General features: G+C 50.7%; 1 protein-coding gene across 4 annotated transcripts; it reads left to right on the forward strand.

Annotated features, from left to right (window-relative positions):
• The first annotated feature begins 9156 nt into the window (after positions 1 to 9156).
• AMPD2 (adenosine monophosphate deaminase 2) lies at positions 9157 to 26974 on the forward strand. 4 transcript variants are annotated; one of them, XM_072644251.1, is made up of 18 exons: positions 9157 to 9657; positions 17333 to 17463; positions 17708 to 17838; positions 18272 to 18340; positions 18826 to 18937; positions 19199 to 19385; positions 19880 to 20021; positions 20225 to 20314; positions 20481 to 20610; positions 21387 to 21581; positions 21716 to 21847; positions 22359 to 22522; positions 22868 to 22994; positions 23076 to 23239; positions 23819 to 23939; positions 24976 to 25149; positions 25369 to 25479; positions 25714 to 26974. In XM_072644251.1, the coding sequence occupies exons 1-18, from the start codon at positions 9648 to 9650 to the stop codon at positions 25921 to 25923; spliced, it is 2400 nt and encodes a 799-aa protein (XP_072500352.1). In that variant the 5' UTR covers positions 9157 to 9647; the 3' UTR covers positions 25924 to 26974. The 4 variants fall into 4 exon arrangements, 3 of the variants coding, with proteins under 3 accessions (XP_072500352.1, XP_072500351.1, XP_072500353.1); XM_072644250.1 differs by lacking the exon at positions 9157 to 9657 and adding an exon at positions 9701 to 10889; XR_011974779.1 differs by lacking the exon at positions 9157 to 9657 and adding an exon at positions 24421 to 24466.
• The last annotated feature ends 638 nt before the right edge of the window (positions 26975 to 27612 follow it).

The raw sequence follows: 27612 nt of genomic DNA on the forward strand, positions 1-27612 counted from the left end.
ACCAAAGGAGACTGAGAAGGAGCAGTCATATAGATAGGAGAACCAGGTGAGATCAGTGTCATGGAAACCTAGAGAGCATCAAGGATAGGAGCATGATGGACTGTGTTAAAGGTGCGGAGAGGTCAAGCAGGATGAGAACTGAAAAAAGGCCATTAAATTTGGCAATTGTGAGATCATTGGTAACTTTGGAGAGAGCAATTGTAGTTGAACTATGAGGTGAGAAGTCAGACTACAGAGAGTTTAGAAGAACAGGAGGAAAGGAAGTGGAAACGCCGATTGTAAATGGCTTTTCCAAGGAGTTTACTCATGAGAGGAAAGAAAAGAGAGAGACAGACAGACAGACATGATGATGGCTATGGGGGATCAATAGATCAAGGAAGGAAAAAAACTGATAAACCCATTTATCACATTAAGAGAATGAAATTCCTATCAAGATCACAGTCATAACTAACATATTTAAGGTTTTGTAAAATGCTTTCCATATATTTAAGTTTTATAAGGTACTTTACATATACTATCTCATTTCATCTTCACCACAACCCTATGAAGTGGATACTGCTATTATTTTCATTTTTTTCAGATAAGGAGACTGTGAGGCTGGGGGAGGTCAAATGATTTGCCCAGCGTCTGAGGCAGAATTCAGTCTTAGGTCTACCATAATGCTAAATCCAGAGCTTTATTCACTATGCCATCTAGCTGCCTCATCTCAAAATGTGTGCTATGACTGAGTGTGTATGTGCGTGTGTGTGTGTGTGTGTGTGTGTGTGTGTGTGTGTGTGTGTGTGTGTGTGTGTGTGTGTGTATAGAGGAGGGGAGAGCTGCTTCTGGCAAGACTTTCAGTAATAGGGGCATATTTCTTAGATGTGATACCATTTTGGCTGGATAGAAAAAAAGAGGACAATTGTATGGGTGATAGGCACGTTGGAGGTGAGAAGCAGGAAAAGTTTAACCAGTGCAGCATTTCCTTACACTGGACTGGATCAAGGAAGGGATAGTGCACAAGTTTCCCTGAGCAGAGTCAAGGAAACAGGCTACCATGAAGTTTGAGATTGTAGGGGCTACCTGAGAGGTTTCAGATCCTAATCAAGCATGTCCTTTGCTTCCCCTCTCTCACCTAAACCAAGATCCTTTTTGTTTAAAGTATGTTAGACCCTCATGGCAGTATTACATATGATTGGCAGGTTATTTTAGGGATAGAAACTGAACCCTATCATTTCACTGGTACCAGGAGTTTTCAGATAACAAAATTCTCTCTGCTGATGAAGATGAGCATGTTATCTGAAAACTGCAGTCTCAGAGAAGTTCATGAGGCATTGAGAGGTGAAGTGACTTACTCAGAATCACCTAGCTAGTCTGTGTCAAAGGGAAAACTTGATCCCAGGCTTTCTCTCACTATGATACCCCTGCTTCCCATAATTATTGTAATTGGATCAAAATGCCATCTAACAGACTCTTTGGCAGCAAGTTGTCTCTTGTCATTCATACATCAAAATCATACAGGATTCCCTAGAGCTGAAAAACCACAAATGGTTATTTTGTTTTTATTTTTATTTATTTTTTTACTGATAATAAATATCAGGTCAGTCATAAAGCAAGTTATTTGCTTGCATGATAATGGAGGAGATCCAATGCAGAGGACAGATTGAGGAGGGATTCCTGGTGGATGGTGAAGTGCCTCAGAGATTCCTGTTCATGGATGAAATTGTGCTTTTTTGAGCAAGGTTAAACACCCTGGAAGAAATCTATAACCATCCAAAGGAATTTGAGTTGTCCATCTGCACAGAAAAGACCAAGCAGATAAAGAATGCATCTTGTCCCAATTTCAACAGGCAATTGGAAGGATACCGTATAGAATTTAAACACTGGTTTTGTATACCTAGGATAGATGGACAATGAGCTAAGCCCAGAGTTGAAAAGGGCGAGGAGAGAGCTGGCTTTACTTTCAGGAAATTGAAAAGTTTCCCATAAAAGTAAAGGCCCATCTTTCCAAGTCTAATAATTTGTCCATGTTGCTGTGTGGCAGTGAGACTTGGAACACCATCTGCCTCTGAGGAATTAACACACTAATTTCACACAAAGAGCAGCAGAGAGGTATGTGATGGGTCAGTCAGCCAATAAACGTTTATTAAGCACCTGCTGTATTCTAGACACTGTGCTGAGAACTTGGGGATACAAGAAAGACCAAAGATAGTCCCTACTTTCAAGGAACTAACAGTCTAATTCAGGAGACAATATGAAAATAACTATGTACGAACAAGCTATACTCAGGATAAATTGGAGATAATCAACAGAGGGAAGGCACTTGAATTACAGAGGATAAGGAAAAACTTCCTGTAGAAGGTGAGATTTTAGTTTGGGCTTGAAGAAAGCTGGGGAAGTCAGGAGGCGTAAAATGAGGAAGGAGAGAATTCCAGATGGGGGGCGCAGTCAGTGAAGACACAGTTAGGAGATAGAGCATCTTATCTGAAGAGCAACAAGGAGACCAATGTTACTGGATCCCAGATTAAGGAGGGGGTGCAATGTCACATATAAGAAGACTGGTAGGGGTGACATTTTATGAAGGGCTTTAAACCACAAACAAAGGATTTTATATTTGATCTTGGAGATGACAGAGAGCAACTGGAGTTTCTCGAATAGGGACATAACCTAGTCAGACCTGCTCTTTTGGAAGGCCACTTTGACAGCTGAGCCAAGAATGGACTGGAATGGGGGGGAACTTGTTTTCAAAGAGGACCAATGACATCACAAGGGTAGTGTCTTGACTTGCCCTTGAATTGGATTTAAGTGAAGCAGAGTTGTACAAAGTCATCAACCCCACTCTCTCCTCTAGGGTCATCAGAATCCAGAGGCAAGACAAAATCAAGACGATTGAGTGAACCTCAAAGAAGAAGAGGTTGCTGGGCAATAATGGTAGAGGGAGAGGCTGGAAAGGGCAATGGGGAACAAGAAGGATTCCAATTCTCCCACCTCCACTAGGGAGAAGGGGAAGATGATGGAAAGTGCAGCCAGTCCCAGAAAGGGAGGACAGGGAGGCTATGTTATTAGGAGGGAGCCAGATCTCGGTGAGGAGAGCCAGAAGATGGAAAGAGTGGGAGTGGGAGAGTGAGATGGAAAGGGGGGCAAGTAGGCTGCAAGATATAACTCCAAAGAAGAAGTAAAAGATGCCATCATGGGACTGTATGATAGGAGAAAAGATAGGTGGTTACATGAGAAGAGCAGGGACGACAAATGGACAGCCAGAAATGCTTCCTTGGAATGCTTTTTAGGAGGAAGTATGGAAGGCCTCCAGCATGTTGAGTGTAACCTTCCTGGCTAACTTTTGGGAGAACATGGACAAGAGTCGCATGGGATAGGTTGTAATCTGCATCGTAGGAAGGAACTCCCAAAATGATGCGATCACAGATCCATTTGAGTACTATTTCAATCAAATTGTAACTTTTTAGTAATGATGGACGCTCCGCAGGAATGTTGTGCTTCTGATAAGGTCAGGGAAGAGGCCTGGGGCCTCTGATCAAAAGAGCATTCAACCAAAGTAATCTTCCATGACTTACAAATTTGTCACTCCCCCCCCCCCCCACCCCCGCTGGAAAACCTTCGATGGCCTTTTATGGCCTCCAAGATAAAATAACACTTCCCACATACATCTGCTAAACAGAATACCACAGAGAGGTGTGGGTGTGACTAAAGAAAAATATCAGTGGAGATTGCCAGTAATACAGAAGAAACAAGAGCCAGGAAGTCCTAGGAACAGTAATGATAACAATGGTCTTACTTGTTTGTGTGCAAAGGTGCAATGTATAAATGATACAGTAAACTGGAGACCTTCATTTGAGGAGATAAAATCCATACCCTTTCATCAAGGTAGATGACCACTTACTTGTTAAGGATATTATAGTGGGTAGACCATCTTCTAAGTTATCTGTGAACTCCATGATTCCATGTGATTCAACTTAGATGCTGATTATTTAAACACATATGAAGTAGGTGTACAGGCAATTTATTCATTTCCTTAGATTTTTAAAATAGATTTATAGAAGGTGGAAGCAAGAATAGATAATGGAGGACTGAATTCAATTCAACAAGGATCTAGATGCCCACTACCTGTCAGGCACTATGCTGAGCACTGGGGTTATCAGTACAAAAGCAAACCAGTTCCTACCCTCAAGGGGTTTATATCTTTTTGAGGAAAAACAGTACATATGTCCCACATAGACCTAAAAGAGCAGCATATGTTCCAAGAATGTTGGAAACAACTAACATGCGGAATGAGCTGGATAGTGTATGACAAGAACATTGGAATGAGATCCAGGAGACAGACCTGAATTCTGATTCTGATGCTAGCTGCATGACCATGGGGTACATTGCTTGATTTCTTTGGGCCACTGTTTCCTCATAAGTAAAATGAAGGTATGACATTATAATTATTATTATTATTTTGCTACACACTTTCCAGTATTGTTGTAAGGAAATTATTTTAAGCCTTAAAGCATTATATAAATAGGAGTTATTGTAAATAATAAGGACATCAAAAAAAGGCAAGGGAAGGTTAAAAAATGGATAGGTGGTCCCTCTTTGGAGTGGATGGAAAAATGATGATGAATGACAAATAGAAGGAAAAATCATGACTTCTCTGCCAAGGAGGATGATCAACAGACTGGGAGGTATGGAACAAAAAATGGTTAAGAGGAAACTAAAACCAGAGAAATGAGAAGATGGTAGGAGAGTATCACTTGTTCTCAGTGAATCCCAACTATTAACCTTTGATAAACTATATATCTCAGGGCATTTACCTACAGGAGTATATCCATAGGAAAGTGGCCAATATGGTGACCGAACTGGAGGGTGTCTCATCAGTTGAGGGACTAAGATGTTTAGCCTGAAGAAGATAAAATTAGATGGGGGTGGGGTGGGAGAGAGGGACAGGATAGCTGTTTTATGCAAAGGAGGGAAAATTTGTTTTATTAGGCCCCTGAAAGGAAAGCAGGAGCCTTGGATGCTTCAGAGAAGCAGATTTGGGGTCCATATTAAGATAAACTTCCTCACAGAACAGTTACCTTAGAAACAAGTAAGTTCCCACTATTGATGGTCTTTCAGTTGAATCTAGAATCAGAGGTGGGGAACCAGCAACCTTGAGGTTACATGTGGCTCTGGGCTGTACTTGAGGACCTAGAGGGGCACATGTGACCTTGAGGCTGTAGGTGCCCTACGCCTGAGATAATCACTTAATCTGGTATGTTCTAGAGCAGGAATTCTTAACCTGGGGCCTATGAATTTAAAAAAATTGTTAAGTTCATTTCAATATAATTGGTTTTCTTTGTAATTCTATGTATTTTATTTTATGCATTTAAAAACATTATTCTGAGAAGGGGTCCGTAGAACTTCACCAGACTGACAAAGGGGTCCATGACCTAAAAAAGGCTAAGAACCCTTGGTCTAGAGGGTATTTCTGCCCAGACACAGGTTAAATTCTATCACTTTCTCATTGTAAGAGTCTGTGAATCTATGACTTTGGGAAGCATAAAGATCTAACCCCTAAATGTCTCAGGTCAGTTTTGTATCCTCCTAGAACATTAAAGCTAGAAACTGCCCTGGAAATGATCTAGTCTAAACACTTCAGTTTACAGATAAAGAAACACTGAGGCCCAGGGAAGTGACGTTGGCTTAGTCCAGGTTAATAAAAGTGAATAAAGGGAGGGATGGGGCCACGGTGGTGGAGTGACAGGAAGCAATGTCATTGAGCTCCCATCCATCACTGCAGAAGGATAACCAGGGCAGGACATCTGGACCAAAGGGGATCCTGCAGTTCTGTCACTCTGAATCAGCAGAACTACCCAGCTGGCCATCTCCATTCTACTATTCAGCCTGAAACCCAGGCTTGGGAGCTTGTAGAACCCAGATGAGGTGGACAGTCCAGAACTTTGCCCTGGACTAGACCACTTTGGAAACTCTGAAAGTTTGCAGGTCCCCGGTCTGTTCCTGAGATCCTGGAATAATAACACTCAATACCACAAAAAAGAAGCAACAAGACCAGCCAAGACCTTCCCTCCAGAAGTCTCAGGGAGGGAGTGGGGAGGGAGGGGGGAAATAGAGGGAGGGAGGGGAAAAAAATCTAATCTCAGGGTATTTACATACAGGAGTATATCCATAGGAAAGTGGCCACATCTACAAGCAAGGCCAAGGGAAAACTCAGCTTGGGCACAAACTTAAACCAGAATTCTTAGAAGGAATGAAAGGAATTTAAAAAGAAAAATGAAAAAATGTTTTTATAAATGAAATGAGAGTGCTTGAGGAAAAAATTAGAAAAGACATGAGAACTATGAGAAATGGAAGGGGAACAGGAATACACTGGGAGGGAGAAGGGAAAGGAAAGTTATCTCATATAGTTAAGGTGCACAAGTAAACATTTATACAAAAAAGGTTGGATAGACCAGGTGAAGGACTCAAGGTGCAGAATGAGATAAATTTTGTTTTTGGATATGGCTAATATGGACATTTATTTTGATTGACTCTATGTGTTTGTAATGGGGCTCATTTTTCTTTAGTTATTAAGTTGGGTTAGGTGCTGATTAATATATATATATGTGAAATTTTTAAAAAGGATGCTGTCTACCTCTAGAGAAACAACTGGTAAATAGAATATGTATAGAATGACTGATGGTAGCTAAGGGGAAGGGAAGAAAATGGAAAAAAAAGAAAAAGAGTTACATGACAACTTTATTAACTATTTAAAAGAAATAGTAAGTTGTATGTGATAGGTTTGCTGTTTCATGTACAACCTTCTTTTCATATTCTACTATGCTTGTTTTACTTCTTGGTTCAGAATAAAATAAAATTAAATTTAAAAAACAAGTTAATATAATAATGAGGACTTGAACCCAACCCTCCTGATTCACTACCCAGTGCTCTTGCCCCAGTGCCACCCTGCCCTGATGAGTTCCCAAATTAAGCACTGCTTACTTTAAGGCAGATGTGGGGACCCTGGAGCCCATGGCTATAAAAATTTGTCCTAAAGAGAAATTGAGCTAAGGGTAGGATTAGGGACAGAATTTGAGGGAATGGATGTTTGTTGAAAGTAACAACACACAGTTGGCCAGAACCTGAACAACTGTCAGTAGGGGCAGGTGAGAAGAGGGTGGAGTTAAAATCGATCTGGAAACAAATTAGTAACCCAACTGTGTTTGGGGGTGGGGGGAGGGTATTGCAAAGGTCTATGGTTGCTACAGAAACTGAAAAAGAGTGGTTTTTGTTAGTAGCAGTTATCATTACTGCCAGTGATAAGTGCGTCTAAAATTACAGGGTCACTGAGTCCATTTGTTCATTCCACAAAGGAAATTAATAGTGTGACATGGAAACCCAAAAAACTAATGCTTTTAGCTCCAAGGATGTTCTCAATCACCTAGGCTGTGAACAGAACAAGAGGTAATGGTTGTTTTGCAGAATGTGTGACCCTAGAGGAGTCAACAACCTTTCAGTGCACTCTCTAAGACTGTATGTAAGTTGTCCAGAAAGTGCTGACCTTGCATTGTAGAAGGTGTTTCCTCATCTGGAAGTTTCCTATAACCAATAAAGTAAGTCTAGACCCTATCTTATGCCTTTCCTGATCAGGCCATATTCAGAGTACTGTAGGAACTGAACATCCCACTAGGATGATGAGGGACCTTCAGTTCATGAAGGATCAATCTAAGGAACCGGGAATGTTTAACTTGGAGACAAGACCTTAGTATTAGGTAGACAGCTAATAGACATGATGTCAATCTTCAAGTATTTGAAAGGCTGGCTTGGCACTAATACACAGAATGAGGGGCCAAGTGAGATCTTCTAACAATTACAGATATAAAATACTGGAATGGGTACTTATGGAGGTATAATGGGTTTCCTTTCATGGAGAGTTTCAAGTAGAAGCCTGCCTCCTTCAAACAGAAGTGGGTAATCATTTAGAATGTTGTAGAAAGGATTCTTGTTGCATTATGGATCTGACTGTGGATTCTGAGGTCCGTTCCAACTCTTGGATTCAGTTATTCGGTGAAAAATTCAATGAATGCCTACTATGCATGTTTGGGGGATGTATGGGGTATTCCAGGAGGCCTGACAGCATCTCTGGGGTGAGGATTTGCTGAGTCCTTTTCAGGGGTGCTTATCTACCTTTTGGGTCTACCTGGTTCATACACTTCTCACCAGTTGCTCCAAGAAGCTGTAGCTTGCACAGTAGTCATACCCTGGTACACTGACTTGGCAGAAGGGCTAAACAAGGTTGAAGCTAACTGACAGACCTCAAAGGTACTGGAGTTAGCGGGATGGTGAAGATCCCCCTGCAGAATGAGGACAATGTTTCAACAGCTAGGAAGGTGGCTGAAGCAGCTCCTGTGGAGCAGTTAGAACGTGGTCAGCCCTCAAAGACTCCAGGGTCAGCCACGTTACCAGTCTTCTTGACTTTTGTCCTACCACTGGAGTAAGGCTGAGGACTTGGTTTAACTCTGCCTGCTCTCTATCCAGTTCACACACAGGTCAAGGTATCACCTCTCCAAAACAGAAGGACAAACAGCCACTATGCGCTCATCTGTGTGGTTTATTTAGAAGTCTGATAATCACTTCATCTGAATCCTCCCTGCAGCATCTTGGACAAATGACCTTTTTACTTAAAAAAAACCCTTTATTTATTTTCCCCCAATAGTATTTTATTTTTTCCTTACATGTAAAGATAGTTTTCATAGCTGTGTGACCTTGGGCAAGTCCCTTAACTCCGACTGCCTTGACTTCCCCCTCCCAAAAAACAATTCACTTTACAAGATTTTGAGTGGCAAGTTTTTTCTCCCTCTCCCCCCCTCCCTTCCCCAAGATGGCAAGCAACCTGGTGTAGGCTGTACATGTGTACCACCCTATCAGACATACTGCCGTATTCTCCACAAAGAGGAGAAAGAAGAGAACAGTCCGCTCCCACCCGCACTCACACCCGAGTCCTTTCCCTGGAAGACCGTGGGACTTCTACCTGACCCCGCCCAGGGCCCGGAAGTCTGCGCTGACAAGACGGCTGGGGTGGCGGCAGGACTGGCAAAACTGGCACCAGCCTCTGCCCCGGACCCTTCCCCAGCCGCAAAGGGGGCGTGCTGGGGGCTTCTGCTCCCCGGGGGGCGGCTCCGCTCATCCTCGCGGGCGGCCGGACCTGGGCGTGTCTAGGGAAGGCCCGGCTCGGGAGCGCGGGCCTCCGGGCCTCCGGGCCTCTGGCGGGGGGTGCCCGGCCCGCGCTTGCAGCCGGACGTGGCTCGGCACATCATCGGTCCTCCCCCTCCTTTCACTGAGGCTGGGGACGGACTCCCGAGAGTATCCCCCGAGAGCCGGCCCCGCCCGCTCCGGGTCCGAGAGCAGCCCACGTGACCCTAGTCCAGAGGGAGGCGGGCTGGGGCGGGGGCCGGAGCCGGGGCAGCTTTGGGGCTTTTTCGTTTTTGTTTTTGGCGGTTCTCCGCTTCTGCCCCGCCCCCAGCCCGGGTCGGAGTCCGCGGGCGGCGGAGGGAAAAGTCCGGTTCTCGGCCAGTTCCGGGGTAGGCCCAGGTCCCCAGCTCCGCGGGCAGCACGTGCTCCGCCCGCCCCCGCGATCCCCCGCTGTGGGCCCCGACCCCCGGGCAGCTCCTCCTCCCGCCTTCCCCGCCGGCATGGCAGCAGGTGAGTGTGGTAACGGCGGGGCCGGCGCGTGGGCCCGGGGTTAGCCCGGTTGGGTCCTGCCCCTGCCTCCCGCCGCCCCTGCCTCCTGCCTCTGCCCTCCGGGGGGGAGGGGGCGGGGGTGAGCTTGGGGCCGCCGCGCTCGCATCCCGCCTCCGCGCTTAGGTGGGACCCCGGGCCCCCCTCCATCGTGGAAGGGCGACCCAGGAAGCTCGCGGTCTTACGGGACTAACAAACACAAAGCATCTCAAAGGAAATAATTTTGGGGGTAATTTTTATTAAATTTAATTTTTGAAATATCGTTACCAACATTTTTTAAGAACCCAGAGTTCCCCGACACCGGGTTGTGAGGTTCGTGCAGCCGCAGCCTCGGGAGGAGGGGGCTGGCTCGGTTCCCAGGGCCGGGGGAGGGGGCGTCCCCTTCCCCCACGTGGTGAGCTCCAGGTCCGGGCGGGGAGGAGCCGGACTAGTGAAGGAGGCGGTGGTGGGGGGCTCCGGGCCCGAAGCACCGAGGGGCACTCAGCCCAGGCCGCCTCCCCTCCTCCGGGAAACCGAGCTGCATGAGGTGCCCCCCGCCCCCGGTCCTTCCCCGACGGGGCAGATGTCCCAGAATCCTCCTCCCCCACCCCCAAGGAAAACAAAATGAAAGTGAAACCCACCCACCCAAGGAAGGGCCCAGCTCCGGACGGACTTGTGCCCACGTGGCCAGGCATCGGCCCTCTGGTTACCCGCAGTGAGAACCGGCCCAGCCTCGCCGGGGAAGATCCGCGGATCCGACCCGACTGCGGCGAAGGGACCGAGTTCTAAGCACGTGGCCGAGGTCGGGGGGCTCCGGATGGCCCTGGCTTCCCCAGCTCCCCCCCCAGCCTCCCTCCTCTCCTTTTCCTCCCCCGGCTAGACGTCAGTTGCGCCATCCCAGGGGCTTGGGTCTGGGAGGGAGGGGGGCGCGCTGGCAGGGCGCTCTCGGGTTGCCTTGGCAACCGTAGAAATCCTGGCCTGGGCCTCTTCCGCCGCCGGGCCGGGCTGGGCTTAGCTTCCTGCCTCAGTCACTCCCCGTCGGGGGCGGGCGGAGGAGAGGAGAGGCGGGGCGGAGGAAGGGCTTGGATGTGGCGGAGCCGGGTCCCGTCTGCCAGCCGAGGCCACAGCCATGGCATCCTCCCCGGCGTCACCAGGGAAGCCCAAGGCCAAATACCCCTTTAAGAAGCGGGCCAGTCTGCAGGTAGCCAATGCCCCAGGTGAGTCTGGGGCCCCCAGGCCAGCCCCCGGCTCCTGGCCAGATACGCGGCTGGCCCACCCCACAGGGGGCATTCCCAGTGCCCAGTGGCGAGGGGGTGATGAGGGTGGGGGCCAAGGTGGTTCCGGGACAGTGGGAGGCCTTTAGAGAGCTATCCCTGGAGAAGGGAGAGGGACTTTTTTGTTTGCTGGTGCTGTGTTTGGTTCTGAACCCTGTCCTGCCGAGGAACCTTTCTTTGCACCGGTATTTACGTGTAGGAAGAACATCCTGGGATTTGTGCGTGTACACACGTGCATCTGTCTGGTTGTGGAAGTGTCCCAAACAGCGTGGAGTGTGTGAATGAATGGGATGTGCCCGTGTATTTGAGCTGCAAGGGCTTGCCACACTGGGAGGTGGTGAGGCCCTTGTGCTTTTTCTTCCTCATAGCCTACCTTTCCGTGAACCCCTGTGTCCCCCAGCTTCCATTCTGGATTCCAAGGGGACTGGAGGAGGATGTGTTGGTTGCATGTCCATCTGTTTTTAACTGTTCTGTCTCGGGGCGTGCCTGTAACGATGTCTCTGTGCTCATGGGCTTGATGACCCTTGGAACATCTGCCTGTGACCCTGGAAGAATGTTCCTGTATGTGAGGGTGGGATCAGTCACCCCTGAGGGTTCCCCTGAGTCTGTGAACATACATGTGTGAACATACATGTGTGTACATGTGAGCATGCTGGCTTTCAGCAGACAGCCTTTTTCTATCTTCTCTTGTTCCTGTTCCTGCCCCGGCAGGCACATTGCACCATTCAGGGAAGGTGACCAAGGGATTCCTGTGTCTGTGGCATTGCCGAGAGGTTCCTGGCTGGCCTCCCACTTTGGTGCCCACATTGCTGCATATAGTGGATACGTTTACTTATATTCACAAGTTTGCTGAGGATCCCCCTGTCCCCAACAAAGAGCTGCTTGCTCTTATCCCATGGTTGAATGTACTATCTTCAGGAATGTCCTGGTCCATATAATTGATGGTCATCATGGTGTTGACTGAGGGCCCTGCACCCCAAAGGGTGCTTTGAGGTGTTGAGGCCCAGCAGGAATGCTCAGATTGATGTCCTTGCCGTGGATGCGCTGACCCTCAGGGATCCTCTGCCAGGAATGACCTACCTCTAGGGATGCTCAGGACTGCACCACCATTGGGGTTATCTGGCTCCCTGGGGTGGGGGGCTTACATCTGCTCAGCCAGGAGGGGATGCTGCCTATGTTTGAGCCCCCACAGGTCACTAGGTTTGTGCCAACTCTGTGTGGTAGTAGGGTACAGCTTTTTCCCCACCCTGATATCTTTGGGAAACTCAGGTATAGACCTGTCAGCTTGCTGAGTTGGTAAGAAGTACAAAGCCTTGGGAAGAGGCCTGGTCAGGAAACCGACCTGAAGGGCAGACGGCTGTTGGGGGCTCCATCTTGCTGGGTCAAGAGGTGTGTCCAAGGAAGTCTTTTGCAGTGGCTTGGTTTCAGATCCAACCAGATTTTATCTGACTTAATTTCTCAGTGGAGAGAAGAGGCTGCCTGTGAGGTTTAAATAGGCAGGGTTGCCTAATTAATAGCAAACTCTCAGGATAGGGGCCAGGATTTCTGGAGACAGCTGGGTGTCCCAGAAGGCCAGGGTTGCTGTTTGCCTGTGGTACAGCTTGTATTCTATACAATCTCTTCTCCTTATTTTTTTTTTTCACCCTGGGGAAGAAACTTCAATAGCTCACGTAGACTCTCAGATTGCCAATTTGCATTCATTAGTAGTTACCATTTATAGTGCTTTACAAATAAGCTGTTTTATACCCACAACAGTTGCTATTATCACCCCCACTTTACGGATGGGGAAATGGAGGCAGGCTAAGTGATTTGCCCAGGGTCACATAGCTAGTAAGTCTCAGAGGTCGGATTTGAACTGGAGCGTTCCCGCCTCCAGGCCCAGCTCCCTACCTACTGTGCCACCTGACCGCCTTGAGGTTCTGGCAGACACTTGTTCAGATGGCTTCAGAGGTAATTCTTGTTCAAAGACAGGTTAGGCTGGATGACATTTAGTCTTCCCACTCTTGAGATTACGTGATTCTGTGAGTCATAGAGCGACTTCATGGAGTCCTGGATGGAGTGTAGGGCTTGGAGACGGAAGGGCCTGAATGGAAATCTGGCTTCAGGACAGATTAGCTGTGGGTGCCCAAGTAAGTCTGTAAGATGAGGCCCTTGAAGTCCCTGCCGCCGTCCCAGATCAGCAGGAGAGAAACCAACCACGGCTAAGTGCTTTACAGAGATGGTGTTATTTAATCCTCCTGTTGTCCAGGAAAACTGAAGCAGGCAAAGGCTCATGACTTGCCCAAGGTCACACTAGCTAGTGAGTCTCTGAGGCTAGAATTGAACTCGGTTCTTCTGACTCCGGGTCCTGTGTTCTATCCACTGACTCACCTCACTAACTCTGAAGAAGGTACTCTGAGGTACGAGTAACTTTCTGGGCTACCAAGCTGGTTACCATCTACTGGGCTGATGGGTGAGGCAAGCTATTCTTTCCTCCAGCATCTTCCAAAACAAAATTATTTTACTTTGAGAGAAGAGAAGCAGTTACCTTGTCTAACGATCACATTCAGCCAGCCTGACTCGTCCGGCTTCTGTATGGGACAGTGGACTGTTTGGACCCCTAGGGACTGTCCTGTGACCTGGTAGCGCACCATATTTTGGGGAGGTTATCCAGCCTGCCCTGGGGTGCTGGGAATCCCACAGACATCCCAAGATGCGAATAAAGGTGATGGTCAAGGTGGGCCTCTGACCCCATAGCCTGGAGCTGACCTTTCTTGCTCCAGAGCTGCCCTGGGCAAGAGAAGATCCTGTAGACTTGGGGTCCAAGGGTACCCCACATCATTCAGAGGACAGCAACAACTTTTGTGATGCTTTGAGAATTCCAAAGCACTTGTCTCACAAGAACACTGCAATAGGTACAATGAGAAAACCTAGTCTGAGAGATAAATTGATTTGCTTTGGGTCACACGTTTGTAGTGTGAGGTAGGATTTGAATCCACTTTCCCTTAATCCCCAAGACTAGCATTCTTTGCACTAGACCAAGTGGCCTCTCTTCCATCCTCTTCACTGCCAACCTCCCTTTTCTAGTTCAAAAGGATAGTGAAGGCAGTACTTTTCTGATGCATCTTAGTAGAAGCAGGGAACCAGGTTCCCTGCATGAATGGTGCCTCCATGAATTTCCAGGCAGCCTTGATGTCTGCCCTGGTCCCTCTCTGGGCTCGAGGCACAGGCCAGAAGGCATCAGGAATCCCGCAGCTTCTTCCTCTGTCTTCAGCAAGACTATGGTCCTGGTGTCCCTGGAGAGGTGGCCTCAGAATGACCCCCTTTCATCTCAGGGTTCTGGGGGGGAGGTAGACTCATGTAACGCTGGGCAGAGGAACCTCCTTCCGAGGGCCAGCTCCTTTTTTCAACATAATATGTTCGACAGGTGGCCATGTAGACTTTGCTTAAAGGCCCACAGCACAAAGCTAATCGCTGGGACTTTACTCCTCAGTGGAACCTGAGTTGGTGCTTTGCAATTTTCACCCATTGTTGTGAACCTCCTCCTGTGGATGGAGAATGCTAATAGCTTGTGTTTTGAGAAGGTTTCAAGGCTTCCTCCCTGTAGCTCGGTGAGTTAGGGAGAGCAAATGAATGTGAGGCCCAGAGAGGTTAAATGATCTGACCCGCCTGTTAAGTAAGCATCGAGCCTGAACTGGAAGCCAGGTCTCTTGGCTCTCAGTGCTGGGGTGGGGGTGGGAGGTGGTCTAGGGGGTGTATGGGATGGATGGCAGAATGGGCAGCAGGGAGCTGCCTTTAGAGGAGAAGAGTTGGGAGTCCTGGAGATTCCTTGTCACCGTTACCTGCTCCGTCTTCAATTCTAGGTAGGTCTGTCTGTCTCTCTCCCCTCTTTTTTTTCTGTCCCTCCTTTCTTCTCTCTCTCCTTTCTTTCTGTCTCCCTCCCTTCTCTATCTTCTTTCTCCTTTCCATTCCTCTTCCCTCCCTTTCCCTCTTCTCTTCTCTTTTTCTTTCTCTCCTTTCTCTCTCCCCCTCCTCTTTTCTCTGTCTGTTTCTCTTTCTCCCTCCTGTCTCCTCTTTTTCTCTCTCTCCTTTCCTTCTTTGCCCTCTCCTCACTTTTTATTCTTTTCTCCCCCCTTCCTTTCTCTTTATTTTCCCTCTTTCTATTTTCCCTTTCTTTCTTGCTCTTTTTCTCTCACTTTTTTCTCCCTTCTCTATCCCCTCTCTCCTTTCCTTTCTCTTCTCTCTTTTTTTCTCCCTCTCTACTTTCTATTTTCCTTCTTTTTCTCTTTTTCTTTCTCTTCCTCTCTATGTCTCTCTGTCTCTGTCTGTGACTCTCATGGATACTCTAGCTGGGGCCTTCCCTGCAGGGAGCCAGAGAAGCAGCTGTGTAAGCTTTGGGCTTCTAACAATAGAAGGAGTGGTGGGGTGGGCTGTTGTGCTCGGGCAGGTGACGGTCTCCTCTGTCTCATCTCCCCAACCAGATTCCTGAGGGAGGTTGGCCCCTGGCGTGCCAGGGCCTTGCTCACCCATTCAGGAGGGTGTGCCGACCCACCAACCCCAGAGGGGCAGCCAGTTTTCATAGCCCCTTCTCACTTATAACCAAATGGTCCCACTCTTCTTTTGGATGTCCTGTTCTGGCCTCTGCTTTGGTAGTCCAGGGGTTAAGGCCCAGGTCCAGCTTTGGGATGTCCCTTGCCTGCCCACCTCCCCCGCCTCTCTTCCCAGTGCCCCAACTCTCCCTGTAAGTGGAGCCAGAAGTCTTTTGATGAACTCCTGGCCCCCCCACAGCTGCCCCTGCCCAGACACCCCAGCTTTCTTCCCTCCCACCCCCCCACCCCCACCTCACCCCCGTCTGCAGCTGCACTTGGTATGGTCCGTGCCGGCTCCAGAGCTGTCCTCGGGGACTGACTGCAGCCTTACACGGGCGGGCGGGCGGGCAGCGGCTCCAGTGAGGGGCACAGCTACTGGCAGAGGCCTGGCTTGGGGCTGCCAGATCTCTGCAGGTAGGGGAGTGGATTGGGAGGGTGGTGTGCCTGGGGAAGAGCCCTGGCCAGGCAGTAGACTTGGGGCAGGCATTGCTCTGTCCTGGTCCTGAGGGGACTGAGGCAGGCTGGGGGGCTTCTCCTGGTTAGAGAGGGGCCAGGCATTAGAACTCTGAGGACCCTGGGGAGAGGGCCCTGAGCTCCCTGGTCTGGGTCTCACCTGGGGCTAGGCTGGGACGCTGGCCTCTGCAGAACTCCTCTGGGCAGTGCCCCCTAGCCTTTCTCAGGACTAGTGTGTGTGTGTGTGTGTGTGTGTGTGTGTGTGTGTGTGTGTGTGTGTGTTGGGGGGGGGGGGCAGAGAAGCACTGAGCCAGAGTTTGGGCCTGATTTATACTTGTTCTTGGACATCTGGATGTTGGGAGGGAGGGAGATGGTGGGCCCTGGAGATGAGGTAGGTTAGGGGCTCCTGGCAGCTTAGGGTGGGGAGCCAGATGTCTGCCCCAGATTGCCAAACCTCCTGGGTGCCAGTCCCTCCTTGGCAGTGTTTAACCTGAGAGCAGCTTCTTGCCCCTTCCCCAGGTCTTTTGACGAGCCCTCCAACCTGGGCCTCAGCATGGCGTAGCCTGATCTTGGTGGCTGCTGCTTGAGGGGCAGCCAACTGTGGGGTGGGGCCAAGCAGTCTCTTGGCAGCTCCAGGGTCCTGGGGGAAAGGACGAGCCTCGGGGGACACAGTGAAGTTCCCGCTCCTCCCTGGCCCTGCCCCTTGTGGGCTGTGCCCTGCATGGGGAGCCAAACTGTGGTTTCCCCTTCTAGTCTGCCAGCCAGTGATATTGGCTTCTCTGCTCCCCTCCCCCGCCACAGTCAGGATCTCTTAAATGTTAGGGATCTGGGCTGTGGGTCCAGAATGGAGCCTTGGGCCCCCCTGAGGCTTTCTGAAAACTAGGGTTGTGGGGAGAGGAGGATGCTAAAGCCCTCCCAAACTGCAGCAGCTTGGCCTCCCGCATCAAAACTGGTGGTGTTTGAGTCCCTGCTGTGTGATTTCACCATTTAGTTATCAGTGGTGGAAAGCCTGGGATAGGGTAAGGGGTCAAGAGAAGACTTCATCGTTCTTGAAGTTCTTTGCTCGGCAGCCAGAGCCCATCTTCCTTTGCATTGGGTCAGGGGCTGGGGGTCTTTGCTCCAAGTCTAGGTCACTCTAGAACATGCCTTCTCCTTTGATCTCAGGCACTTGGCTCCCACCCTTCCTTCAGCTTCCAGTCCCACCTGCAGCCACCCCACTGATCCTCCACAGGTGTGAGTCCCAGGCTCACAACAGGGGGAATCAGCCAGAAATTGGGAAGTGGGGGAGGAATGAGTACCTGGGGGCTCCCACCCTACTCCATTCCTATTTGTTGCTGATCCCAGTCACTGTCTCTGTCTCTGCAGAGGCTCGGGGCGGGCTGGGGGGACCCCCTCTGCAATCCGCCCGCTCCCTGCCGGGCCCTCCCCCCTGCCTCAAGCACTTCCCACTCGACCTGCGCACCTCCATGGATGGCAAATGCAAGGAGATTGCTGAGGTACCCTCCCCATGCCCTTTGGTCCACCTCCCTTGGCTGCCCCCCTTCTTCTTGTCCTGACACATGACTGCCTGCGTATTGCTTCCCAGCCCTTTCCATCTTGGTCCTCACCCATACCTTCCAAACATAGCCCGGGCAGGGAGGAGTGTGCTGGGGGCTTCCCTGCTGCTGGGGATGGGCAGAGTGTGCCCATGGTATCATATCTTCAGAGGATGCTTCTGCCACATCTTCTGTCTCTCACCAGGAACTGTTTAGCCGCTCCTTGGCAGAGAGTGAGCTTCGGAGTGCCCCATATGAATTCCCAGAGGAGAGCCCCATCGAGCAGCTGGAGGAGCGGCGCCAGCGGCTGGAGCGGCAGATCAGCCAGGATGTCAAGTGAGCCCCTTCCCCACTCTCTGCCACACCCCTAGGCACAACCCTCCTAGAGCCAAGCCTGTGATCAGCTCGCTGACCCAGGAGGAGAGACTCCGAGTATAGAGAAACCTGTGCTACAGGCCTTAGCTGACCTTTTTCTTTTAAGTGAAGCCTTAATTGTGCCTTCAAAGTTATGGGATTTCTTCCTTTTGTCTTATCCTCCCTTCCCTGTTTGGCTAATAATGCAGGAGGAGGGATGAGGCTTATTCTATTCCCCTCCACTCTCATCTCTGTCGGCCCCGCTACTCTTGTGAGCCTCTTGCTCCCCAAACAGAGTATTATTATGTGGGGCCCAGTAGGTGCTCCTAGGCCTTCCTTTCCCCAATTCATGCTATTTCTTCCTGCCTCCAAGCCTTCAGGCCATTGTCAGCCACCTGACCTCTTCTCCCTCCAGGTTAGAACCGGACATTCTGCTTAGGGCCAAGCAAGACTTTCTGAAGACAGACAGTGATGCAGATCTACAGTGAGTGATGATGGGGGGAGAGGGAGAAGGAAGAAGATAACCTGCTCCCCACCATCCCCCCAATCCAGTCACCATTTTTGTTTTGGAGACTGAGTTTCCCTATCTCACATAGACTAAAAGTGCCATGGCTAGGTCTGCTGCCATCTCTGATTGACCTGGGAGCTTGGACTCATTCATTCTCTGACCTGGGCTAGTTTGCCCATCCTGGGGCTGCCTGGTGGCCCCTCTTCTCCCAGGGACTCAGTGTATTGCTAGATTTAATACAGACTTCTGATCAGCTTTAGTCCTAGTTCAGCTCAGGAAAACACCAGGCTCAACCTCCCCTGGAGGATGCATCATTACAAGCCTGTCCCCTGCCACCTCTTTCCTGCTTTGCAAACACAAAGGTTTGACAAGGAGTGAGAGTGGGATAAGCCCCTATTCTTGCCCCCTGGGACCTCCTCCCTTCTCCTCCCTTCATGTCCTAGGGCTCTTTCTCTCTCCAGGTTGTTCAAGGAGCAGAGTGAAGCTCAGGGTGACCGTGGACCCAGGGAGCGAGATGGGTATCTGGAACGGGAGTTTCAGAGGGTCTCCATCTCTGGGGAGGAGAAGTGTGGGGTGAGTGTGACCTGGACTGGTGGAGGAGCCATAGGGCCTGGGCCTGGGGAGGCCGCATTCAGGGCCAGGGGATTATGTCTCCAGGGTTCCAGGATCACTCTGAGCTCAGTCATCTGGGAACTCTGAAGCTGCCTCTTCATGGCATAAGCAGGAGCAAGTCCTAGAGTGAGGGGAGGGAGGGGGCAGAGCATCCACAGAGGTTATGTAGATGGGATGTGCAAGAATGAGCCCTTCTTCACTGCCTCTGTCCCTTGTCCCCAGGTACCATTCACTGACCTGCTAGATGCAGCTAAGAGTGTGGTACGGGCGCTGTTCATCCGGGAGAAGTACATGGCCCTGGGCCTTCAGAGTTTCTGCCCCACCACGAGACGGTTCCTGCAGCAGCTAGCTGAGAAACCCCTGGAGACCAGGGCCTTTGATCAGGGCCCAGAGACCCCTGTGTCTGCTGGTGTGACATCCTCTTTTGTTTCCCTTTTGTTCCTGTTTCCGGAAGAGGGGCCCCCAGGACTCCCCATCCCAATCCTGGGAATGCATTCTGTGCATCCCTCTTCCCCTCTTCCTCCTCCCCCCCACCTGCATTATCACAAGCCTTGTGTCCATTCTGCCTCCAGACCCCCCTCACTTCTGTTCCTTTTACCTGTTCAAGCCCTGTTCACATCTGCACGGGTTTCTGGGGCCTCCAGATGGGGAATGCCTTAGGGTTGGGCAGAACCATGTGCAAAGCTAGCCTTTGAAAGATAGGGGTGGGCAGGGGTGGAGGCTGCCATTCTTCAGTGGTCTTGTTGTGGTGGCCCCAGGCTCCTTTAGCTGCTCCAGGTCTGGGGTTGAGAGAAAACTCTGTGACTCCTTCTTTGGACCCTTCTTTGGGAGAAGAAGGAGGCAAAGCTGGTAAAATATCCATGGTCCTGACCCTGTGTCCTTCCCCACTCATTCACATACCAGATGCCCCAGTCCATCCCCCGGTGCTGGAGCAGCACCCTTATGATCACTGTGAGCCTGCTGCCATGCCAGGAGACTTGGGCTTTGGCCTCTGCATGGTTCGAGGAGTCGTCCATGTCTACCTGAAAAGGGGTCCTGAGGGACAGTAAGTGGGAAGGAAGGAGGGAGGGAGGAAGAGGAGGGGATAATCTGTGGCAAATTGTGCTAGGGGAGAGGGGCCTAGGAGAAATGCATAGGGTGGGGGCTCCAAGGAGAAGGGTTCCCATGAGGGGCAGGTGGGCTGAGCTGAGACAGAGAGAGGGAGGCCATTGGAGTTGGCTCCCTCTCCTCAGCCCAGGCTCCCTGCAGGAACACAGAGCTGGAGCTGCCATACCCCGACCTCCAGGAGTTTGTAGCTGATGTCAACGTGCTAATGGCACTCATCATCAACGGTCCCATGTAAGCCCCCAGAACTCCTGCCACTCTCCCTTGGGGCCCAGGCTGGAGCCCTGAGGCATGCCACTCTGCCCTGGCTCCTGCTGCCCAGGCTGCCTGCCGGCGCATCAGTCGCCTCATCACCCATGCCCTCCTCCTGGCCGACCTTGTCTCCCTTACCATTTCCCAGAAAATCCTTCTGCTACCGTCGACTGCAGTACCTGAGCTCCAAGTTCCAGATGCACGTGCTGCTCAATGAGATGAAGGAGCTGGCCGCCCAGAAGAAGGTCCCACATCGAGACTTCTACAACATTCGGAAGGTCAGTTCCCCCACCGTCCTGCCCTCTCCTTTCTTAAAAAAAAAACCACATTTCCTTATTTTTATTGATTTTCGTTTTCATAGCACCTTGATTTCTAAATATCTCTCTCTCCTCTTACCTCCCAACAATCCTTCCCTTGTTAAAAGAATTAAAAGAAGGAGCAAAAAGTAGCTCAACCAATCTGATGAACTCATTGACCGTGCCTGACAAGGCCCCTTCTCTTTCTCTCTCCTTTCTTCCTCTTTTACTGTCTCACTCTTTCTCTGCTCTCCCTTTCTCTCTCTTTCCTCCTTTCCCTTTCTTCCTTTTTGTCTCTCCCTTCCCTCCCATTTTTTATCCATCTTTCTTCCTCTTTTCTGTTTCTCCTCTTCCCTTCTTGTCTCTTTACCTTTCCCTCCTCTCTTTCCCTCCCTCCCTTTCTCTCCTATCTCTCCTCTCCTTTTTTTCCTCTCTCTGTCTCTCCTTCTATCTTTTCCTCTCTGTCCCTTACTTGTCTCTCTCCTCTTCTCCCCTCTCCTCTGCTCTCTCCTCTCCCTTTTTCCCAAATCCATCCCTGTCTGGCGCACCTCCCACAGATCCTTCTCCACAAAGTGCATGTGTAGCACAGGGAGATCTTTCTCCACTTCTCCACTTCTCCTCCCTGACACTGTCCTGTCCCATCCTGAGGAGGATTTTGTCCTCCTGGGGTCCACCAGGACAGATCCTTCCCTTTGAGCCCCAGTTCCACCCCCCCTTATCACTCAGTGACCCCTCTGTGCCCCCTCTGGTGCTGCCAGGTGGACACACACATCCACGCCTCGTCCTGTATGAACCAGAAGCATCTCCTTCGCTTTATCAAGAGGGCAATGAAGCGACACTTGGAGGAGATTGTGCACGTGGAGCAGGGCCGGGAGCAGACACTTCGGGAGGTCTTCCAGAGCATGAACCTTACAGCCTATGACCTGAGTGTGGACACGCTTGATGTGCATGCTGTAGGTCCCGGGGCAGAGGGAGTGGGGTCTGGGCCTGGCTGAGGCCCTGGCATCTGTGGCCTGGGGTGAGAAGGGGTGGGGCGTCTGGGCAGAGAGGCTCTCTGAGATCTCTCTTGGCCTGGCCTGGCTCCTAGGACCGGAACACCTTCCATCGGTTTGACAAGTTCAACGCCAAGTATAACCCCATTGGGGAGTCCGTCCTTCGTGAGATCTTCATCAAAACAGACAACAGGGTGTCGGGGAAGTACTTTGCCCACATCATCAAGGTAGGGGTGTCATTTGTGATCAGAACAGCCGACGGCGAGGGGCGCAGAGTGCTTCACAAGTCTTATCGGGCATCGATCGACCTTGGGAGGGAGATGCTTTCATTATCATGGTGCCTATTTTACAGATGAGGAAACTGAGGCTGAGAGAGGCTGAGGCAGCTAGGTGGCACAGTGGATAGAACGCCAGGCCTGGAGTCGGCTCATACGAGCTGTGTGACCCTGGACCTAGTTTTCTCATCTGTACAGTGGGGATAAGAAATAGCATCTACCTCCCAAGGTGCTGTGAGGATCAAATAATACTTAAAAGTACAAAGTTTTGCCAGTCTTAAAGGGCCGCATAATGCTAACTGTGTTATCATTGTCATTTATTATTGTTGTTTTTGTTACTATATTTGCCCAGGTTTACCCAGCTAGTGAGTGTCTGAGGCAGGATTTGAACTCGAATCTTCTTGAGTCCAAGTTCGGTAGTTTATCCAGATGTTACTGGGCAGTGTCTCTGTGTCTCCCCCAGGAGGTGATGTCAGACTTGGAGGAGAGTAAGTACCAGAATGCAGAGCTGCGTCTCTCCGTGTACGGGCGCTCTCGGGACGAATGGGACAAGCTGGCACGCTGGGCCGTGGGACATCGTGTGCATTCACCCAATGTGCGCTGGCTGGTGCAGGTGCCCCGGCTTTTGTGAGTGACCCCCCTGAATGAGGAGGAAGGAGATGCTTCAAGGTGGCTGGGTTCCATTCCTCCGAGAAGCCTCTGTCCATTCCCAGGCCCCAGCTTCTCCTCCAGGGAACACGAATGACTGTTCTGGGGCAGCCCTGTGGCCACTGCTTGGGATATGAGCTGCTTGTCCTTCTTCCAGGGGAGGGATGTTCCCTGGCCAGCTGCAAGCACCTGGTTCACGGATCTGCCATCCACAGCTGTGTTGGGCTTTTGGCCTGTACTACCTCGTGGCTTAAAAGTCCTAAATCTCCCTTCAGTAAGTTGCCCTCCTCTCTGACATGTTCCCCTCCCCTCCATTCCATGCAGTGATGTCTACCGCACCAAAGGCCAGCTGGCCAACTTCCAGGAGATGTTGGAGAACATTTTCCTGCCGCTGTTTGAGGCCACGGTGCACCCCGCCAGCCATCCAGAGCTGCATCTCTTTTTGGAGCATGTGAGTGTTTGCACATCTGTGGGAGAGGCCATTGGGGTCCTGGGGGGAAGTCTGACTCTCCTTCTCCTTCTCTATCCCCAGGTGGATGGCTTTGACAGTGTGGATGACGAATCCAAGCCTGAGAACCACGTGTTCAATCTGGAAAGCCCCCTTCCTGAGGCCTGGGTGGAGGAGGACAACCCTCCCTACTCCTACTACCTGTACTATACTTATGCCAACATGGCGGTGCTCAACCACCTGCGAAGGTGAGGTGGAAGTGGTGGTGGTGGTGAGGTGGGAGTGCGGGTCCTCTCCAACCTCATAATTCTGTTTCCCATGTGTATAGATAGATAGATGATGCTTTATAGTTTACAAGCATGTCTTCCTTGATTCTGAGGTGTTTTTAGGAAGGTGAAGCTTTGATTTCTTCCAGGTCACAAGACCAGTTAGTGATGAAGAGCTCAGGTCTTCAATCACTGTACTTTTTCTACTGCTCTAAGATACTTTTTACAAATCCCATAACTGGAGACCACCAACTCATATTTTGTTCCATGGCCAGGACTTGTGTGTTTTTATCCTAAACTGGGTTCTCTTCTCCCCTTAAGCTCCACCTTCTCTGCTTCCTCATAGGCTTCACCCATGGAATCCTTCTGTGGCCTTCCCCTTCTTTGTCCCTGGTACCCCTGCCCCTTATACTCCAAAGGCCCATGGTTTAATCTTGAAGCTGTTTTCCCATGGTGGCGGGGGGAGGGAGGGATGTTCCTGGGCTTTTTAGGTGCGAGGAGCTCTGGATCCCAGGTAGGGAGGTGACTGTAACACTGATATTATCCTGTCACCCAACACAGACAACGGGGTTTTCATACCTTTGTGCTCCGGCCCCACTGTGGGGAGGCAGGTCCCATCCACCATCTGGTGTCTGCCTTCATGCTGGCCGAGAACATCTCTCATGGGCTGTTGCTTCGGAAGGTCAGTCAGATTTGAAGCCTACATCCCGTTTTGTCCAACCGGTACCCCTCCGCCCTTCTCAATCAATAAATGCAACAACTAAGACCCCCAACTACTACCTACCCCATCCCCAACTTTTCTAAGAATCCTCAACAACCCATGTTCTTACTGATTGCAGACAAGACAACCAGCCTCTAATACCCTTTCTCATCCTTTTCGACCAGTATACCCAACAACTTCCATTACCCTATTCCTAATAATAACCAATATCACCCCCACTCACCTTTTTTCTCAGTCAGTACTCCTAACCACAAATCAATATCTCTTGCTCCATCTTCAATGAACAGTCTTGGCATGAACTGCCCTGCTCTGACCAACACCCTTATTATCACCGAAACACTGTACTTCATCAGCACCCCCCTGACAAGCCAGTAATACGCTAGCCTACCTTTCTCAACCAACAAAACTCCCAGTAACAGTACCTTGAACTCTTCCCAACCAGTACCCCTCTTCGGCATTGCTTCCCGTCTTTCAACAAATACCTTACAGTGAGTGCCCCATTCCCATCCTCTCCCCGCCAAATCCTCCACCAACACTTGGCTCAGACTGCCCCATTGTGATCCACTCCCATAATCCATTCCCTACCAGCCTCAGTTTCCTCCCCCTACTAGTTGTCTCAGTCTTTCCCTTTATCTGACCACCCCTCAACTAACACCCCCAGCAAGTACTGTTGGACCTTCCCCCAGCTCATCCTCTAAAACTATATCTTAAGGAGCTATAGCCCTCACAGACTGGACTGATACAGAACTCGAAGGTACTGCAGACTAGTTTAACTCCTTCATTTTTATAAATGAGGAAACTGAGGCCCAGTGAAGTAACGTCCCCAGTCACAGGGTTCAGAAGTGGAATCTGAACCCAAGACTATGCTATAGCCCCGATGCTACAACCTGTGCTATAGTCCTGCTTCTAAGCCAGTGACCTCAGCTTCCTGTCCCCTCTACTCCAGCAGTAGTGGGGCAGGTAGAGGCTCCTGATGTCTTCTCCCCTCTTCTCTCAGGCACCAGTCTTGCAGTATCTGTATTACTTGGCTCAGATTGGCATTGCCATGTCCCCACTCAGCAACAACAGCCTGTTCCTCAGCTACCACCGAAACCCACTGCCCGAGTACCTGTCACGGGGGCTCATGGTCTCGCTCTCCACGGATGACCCCCTGCAGTTTCATTTCACCAAGGTCAGAGCCCTGTCCTGTCCCATGGACCAGCTGGGTTGTGAGGGCTGGTGCTGCCCCCTGCTGGGAGAGAGCAGAACTTCCCCCTCACCCTCCTGCACCTGCGGGTTCCTCCTGAAGGTGATGCAGACCAGGAGTCCTGGCTTCTGCCCGCTCCTCTGCCGGCCCCTTCCTATGCTGCTGGCGTCTGGGGTGACTCTTAACCCGGCTTCGCATTTCCAGGAGCCTCTGATGGAGGAGTACAGCATCGCCACTCAGGTGTGGAAGTTGAGCTCTTGTGACATGTGTGAGCTGGCCCGAAACAGCGTCCTCATGAGTGGCTTCTCCCACAAGGTAATAGAGCCAGCCTGGGGAGTCCCTGCCTCAACTCTTGTGACCCCAAGGACCCAGGAACATGGTGGGGGGGAGAGCCTAACCCCAAGAGAAAAGGATTAGATGCTCTCAGAAGACCTTGCACCTGGGGAGTTTGGGTCTGTTTTGTCTCCCTTCCCCTTCCCATGGGCTGTATCTGTAATCAGTGGCCTGGTAGCCCTCCCTGCCTGCTTCATCTCTGCCTCTCCTCCTCAGGTGAAGAGCCACTGGCTAGGGCCCAATTACACCAAAGAGGGGCCTGAGGGCAATGATATCCGCCGCACCAACGTGCCAGACATCCGTGTGGGCTACCGCCATGAGACGCTGTGCCAGGAGCTGGCCCTCATCACACAGGCGGTGCAGAGTGAGATGCTGGAGCCCATCCCCGAGGAGGCTGGCCTCACCATGAGCCCGGGGCCTCACTGAGCCCGGGCACACAACCTGGGGCCTCACTGTACCTTCTGCACATGCCTTTCCCTGTCCTGTCGTCTTTCTCTGCCCTCTCTCTCTGCTCTGTCTCTCTACCCTCTCTGTTTGACTGTCCCCGCATGTCTCTGCTTGTCGCTCTCTCTGTGCTGCCTCAAGTAGTAGGAGGGGATTGTTGGCCCATGTGCTGCTGATCGTTGGGCCCAGAGACCTTGCCCCTGACTTCTTTTTGACTCTAAATTATGTGTGTCATAATGCAACAGGGCTGGGCCCTGGCACTGCCTTTGTGGTGGCTCCTTCCTTCTGCCCATCACTTCAAGGTGTCAGAAGCCTGTCAGCCACGCCTCATTCTGTTGGGAGAATGGATGTTTCTGGAGGACCCTGTCTCTGGGGCACTGTGTCTATCTCATGGCTGGGCAGCTAGGTTTTCTAGAGCTTCTTGGCCATATGGGACAGATGCTGCTGGTCCTGTGTCCATAGACACTGCCTGGAGGGGTGCCTAGGTTGGCCAGGACCTGGATACCAGCATGGTCTTGCTTAAACATCCTGGCAAGTGTGATGATGTCTTGTCAAAAGACCAGGCGGCTGCTGTGGAGGAGGGCTGGAGCCTCCCCAGTTATTAAGCTGGGCAGGCTGCTTTCTCCTCAGATTGCTCTTGTCCCTTCCTTCCTGTCCCCATCCCTGATTGGGGTGCACTGGGGTGGGAGGAAGGGAAGGCTGAGGACCTGACTCAGGTTCTAGGAACAGGTTGGCACCCCAAGTCAGTACTACAGCTGCTTCCATCCTCACTGCCTACTCAGACAAGCTCAAGCTGTAACTTCTTGTGCCTCTGTAAGGAAGGGGAGAGGAGGGACCCTGCCTCATCCTGAGCCCTGGGCAGCAGAGGAAGCATCCCTGTGTAGGCCCCCATTCTGGCTTCTCTGCTGTCTACTCCCGTTGGTGTCTTTGTCACTGGCCAAGCTGGAACTGTGTTTTTCATTGCTGTGAAATGTGAGATTTCAAACCAGTCCCTCTCCAAAGCATGAAAAAAAATAAAGATTATTTAAGTTAACATGGTCTTTGGGGAGGAGGAGATGGGCTCTGTGTATGTGGGGAGTAGGGGCCCAGGATCAGAGATTTAGAATTGGAAGAAACTTTAGATGCCACTCACTCCAACCCCCTTGTTTTACAGATGGGGAAGCAGGTTCAATGACTTGCTTAGGGATCCCACAATTAGTTTGTGTCTGAGGCAGGATTTGGACTCATGTTTTCCTGATGCCAGGTCTCCCCTGTCTGTTACACCAAGGCCTGTCCCTTCCCCTGCTTCCTGTCCTGCCATGGGGTCAGAGTGGACTTGGGGTTGGATTGTTGGGGACATGACCACTTTGGATTATAGCTGGTGGGGAGATTTCAGGATGAAGAAGGCAATAAGGGGAAGATAGAGATGGGGGAGCTGGTAGGTTTGCTTAGTGGGGAGGGCTATGATAAACTGGTTGCAACATTGTCCTTCCCCTTCCTGCTTTGGTGATAACAGTAGTTGTATGTAATTATTTTAGCACATAGGCTTGTGAGGTGAGTAGAAATAAGGGCCGCAATTTTATGATATTTGAGCCTCACAACAAAGCTATGCGGTAAGCAGGGACAGGAGCATTAAGTTGGAAACAGCGTGTAGAGAGCACTAGCTTTGAAGTCAGAGGACCTGGGTTCAGA

This window comes from Notamacropus eugenii, chromosome 2 (genome assembly GCF_028372415.1).
Source record: "Notamacropus eugenii isolate mMacEug1 chromosome 2, mMacEug1.pri_v2, whole genome shotgun sequence".
NCBI lineage: Eukaryota > Metazoa > Chordata > Mammalia > Diprotodontia > Macropodidae > Notamacropus > Notamacropus eugenii.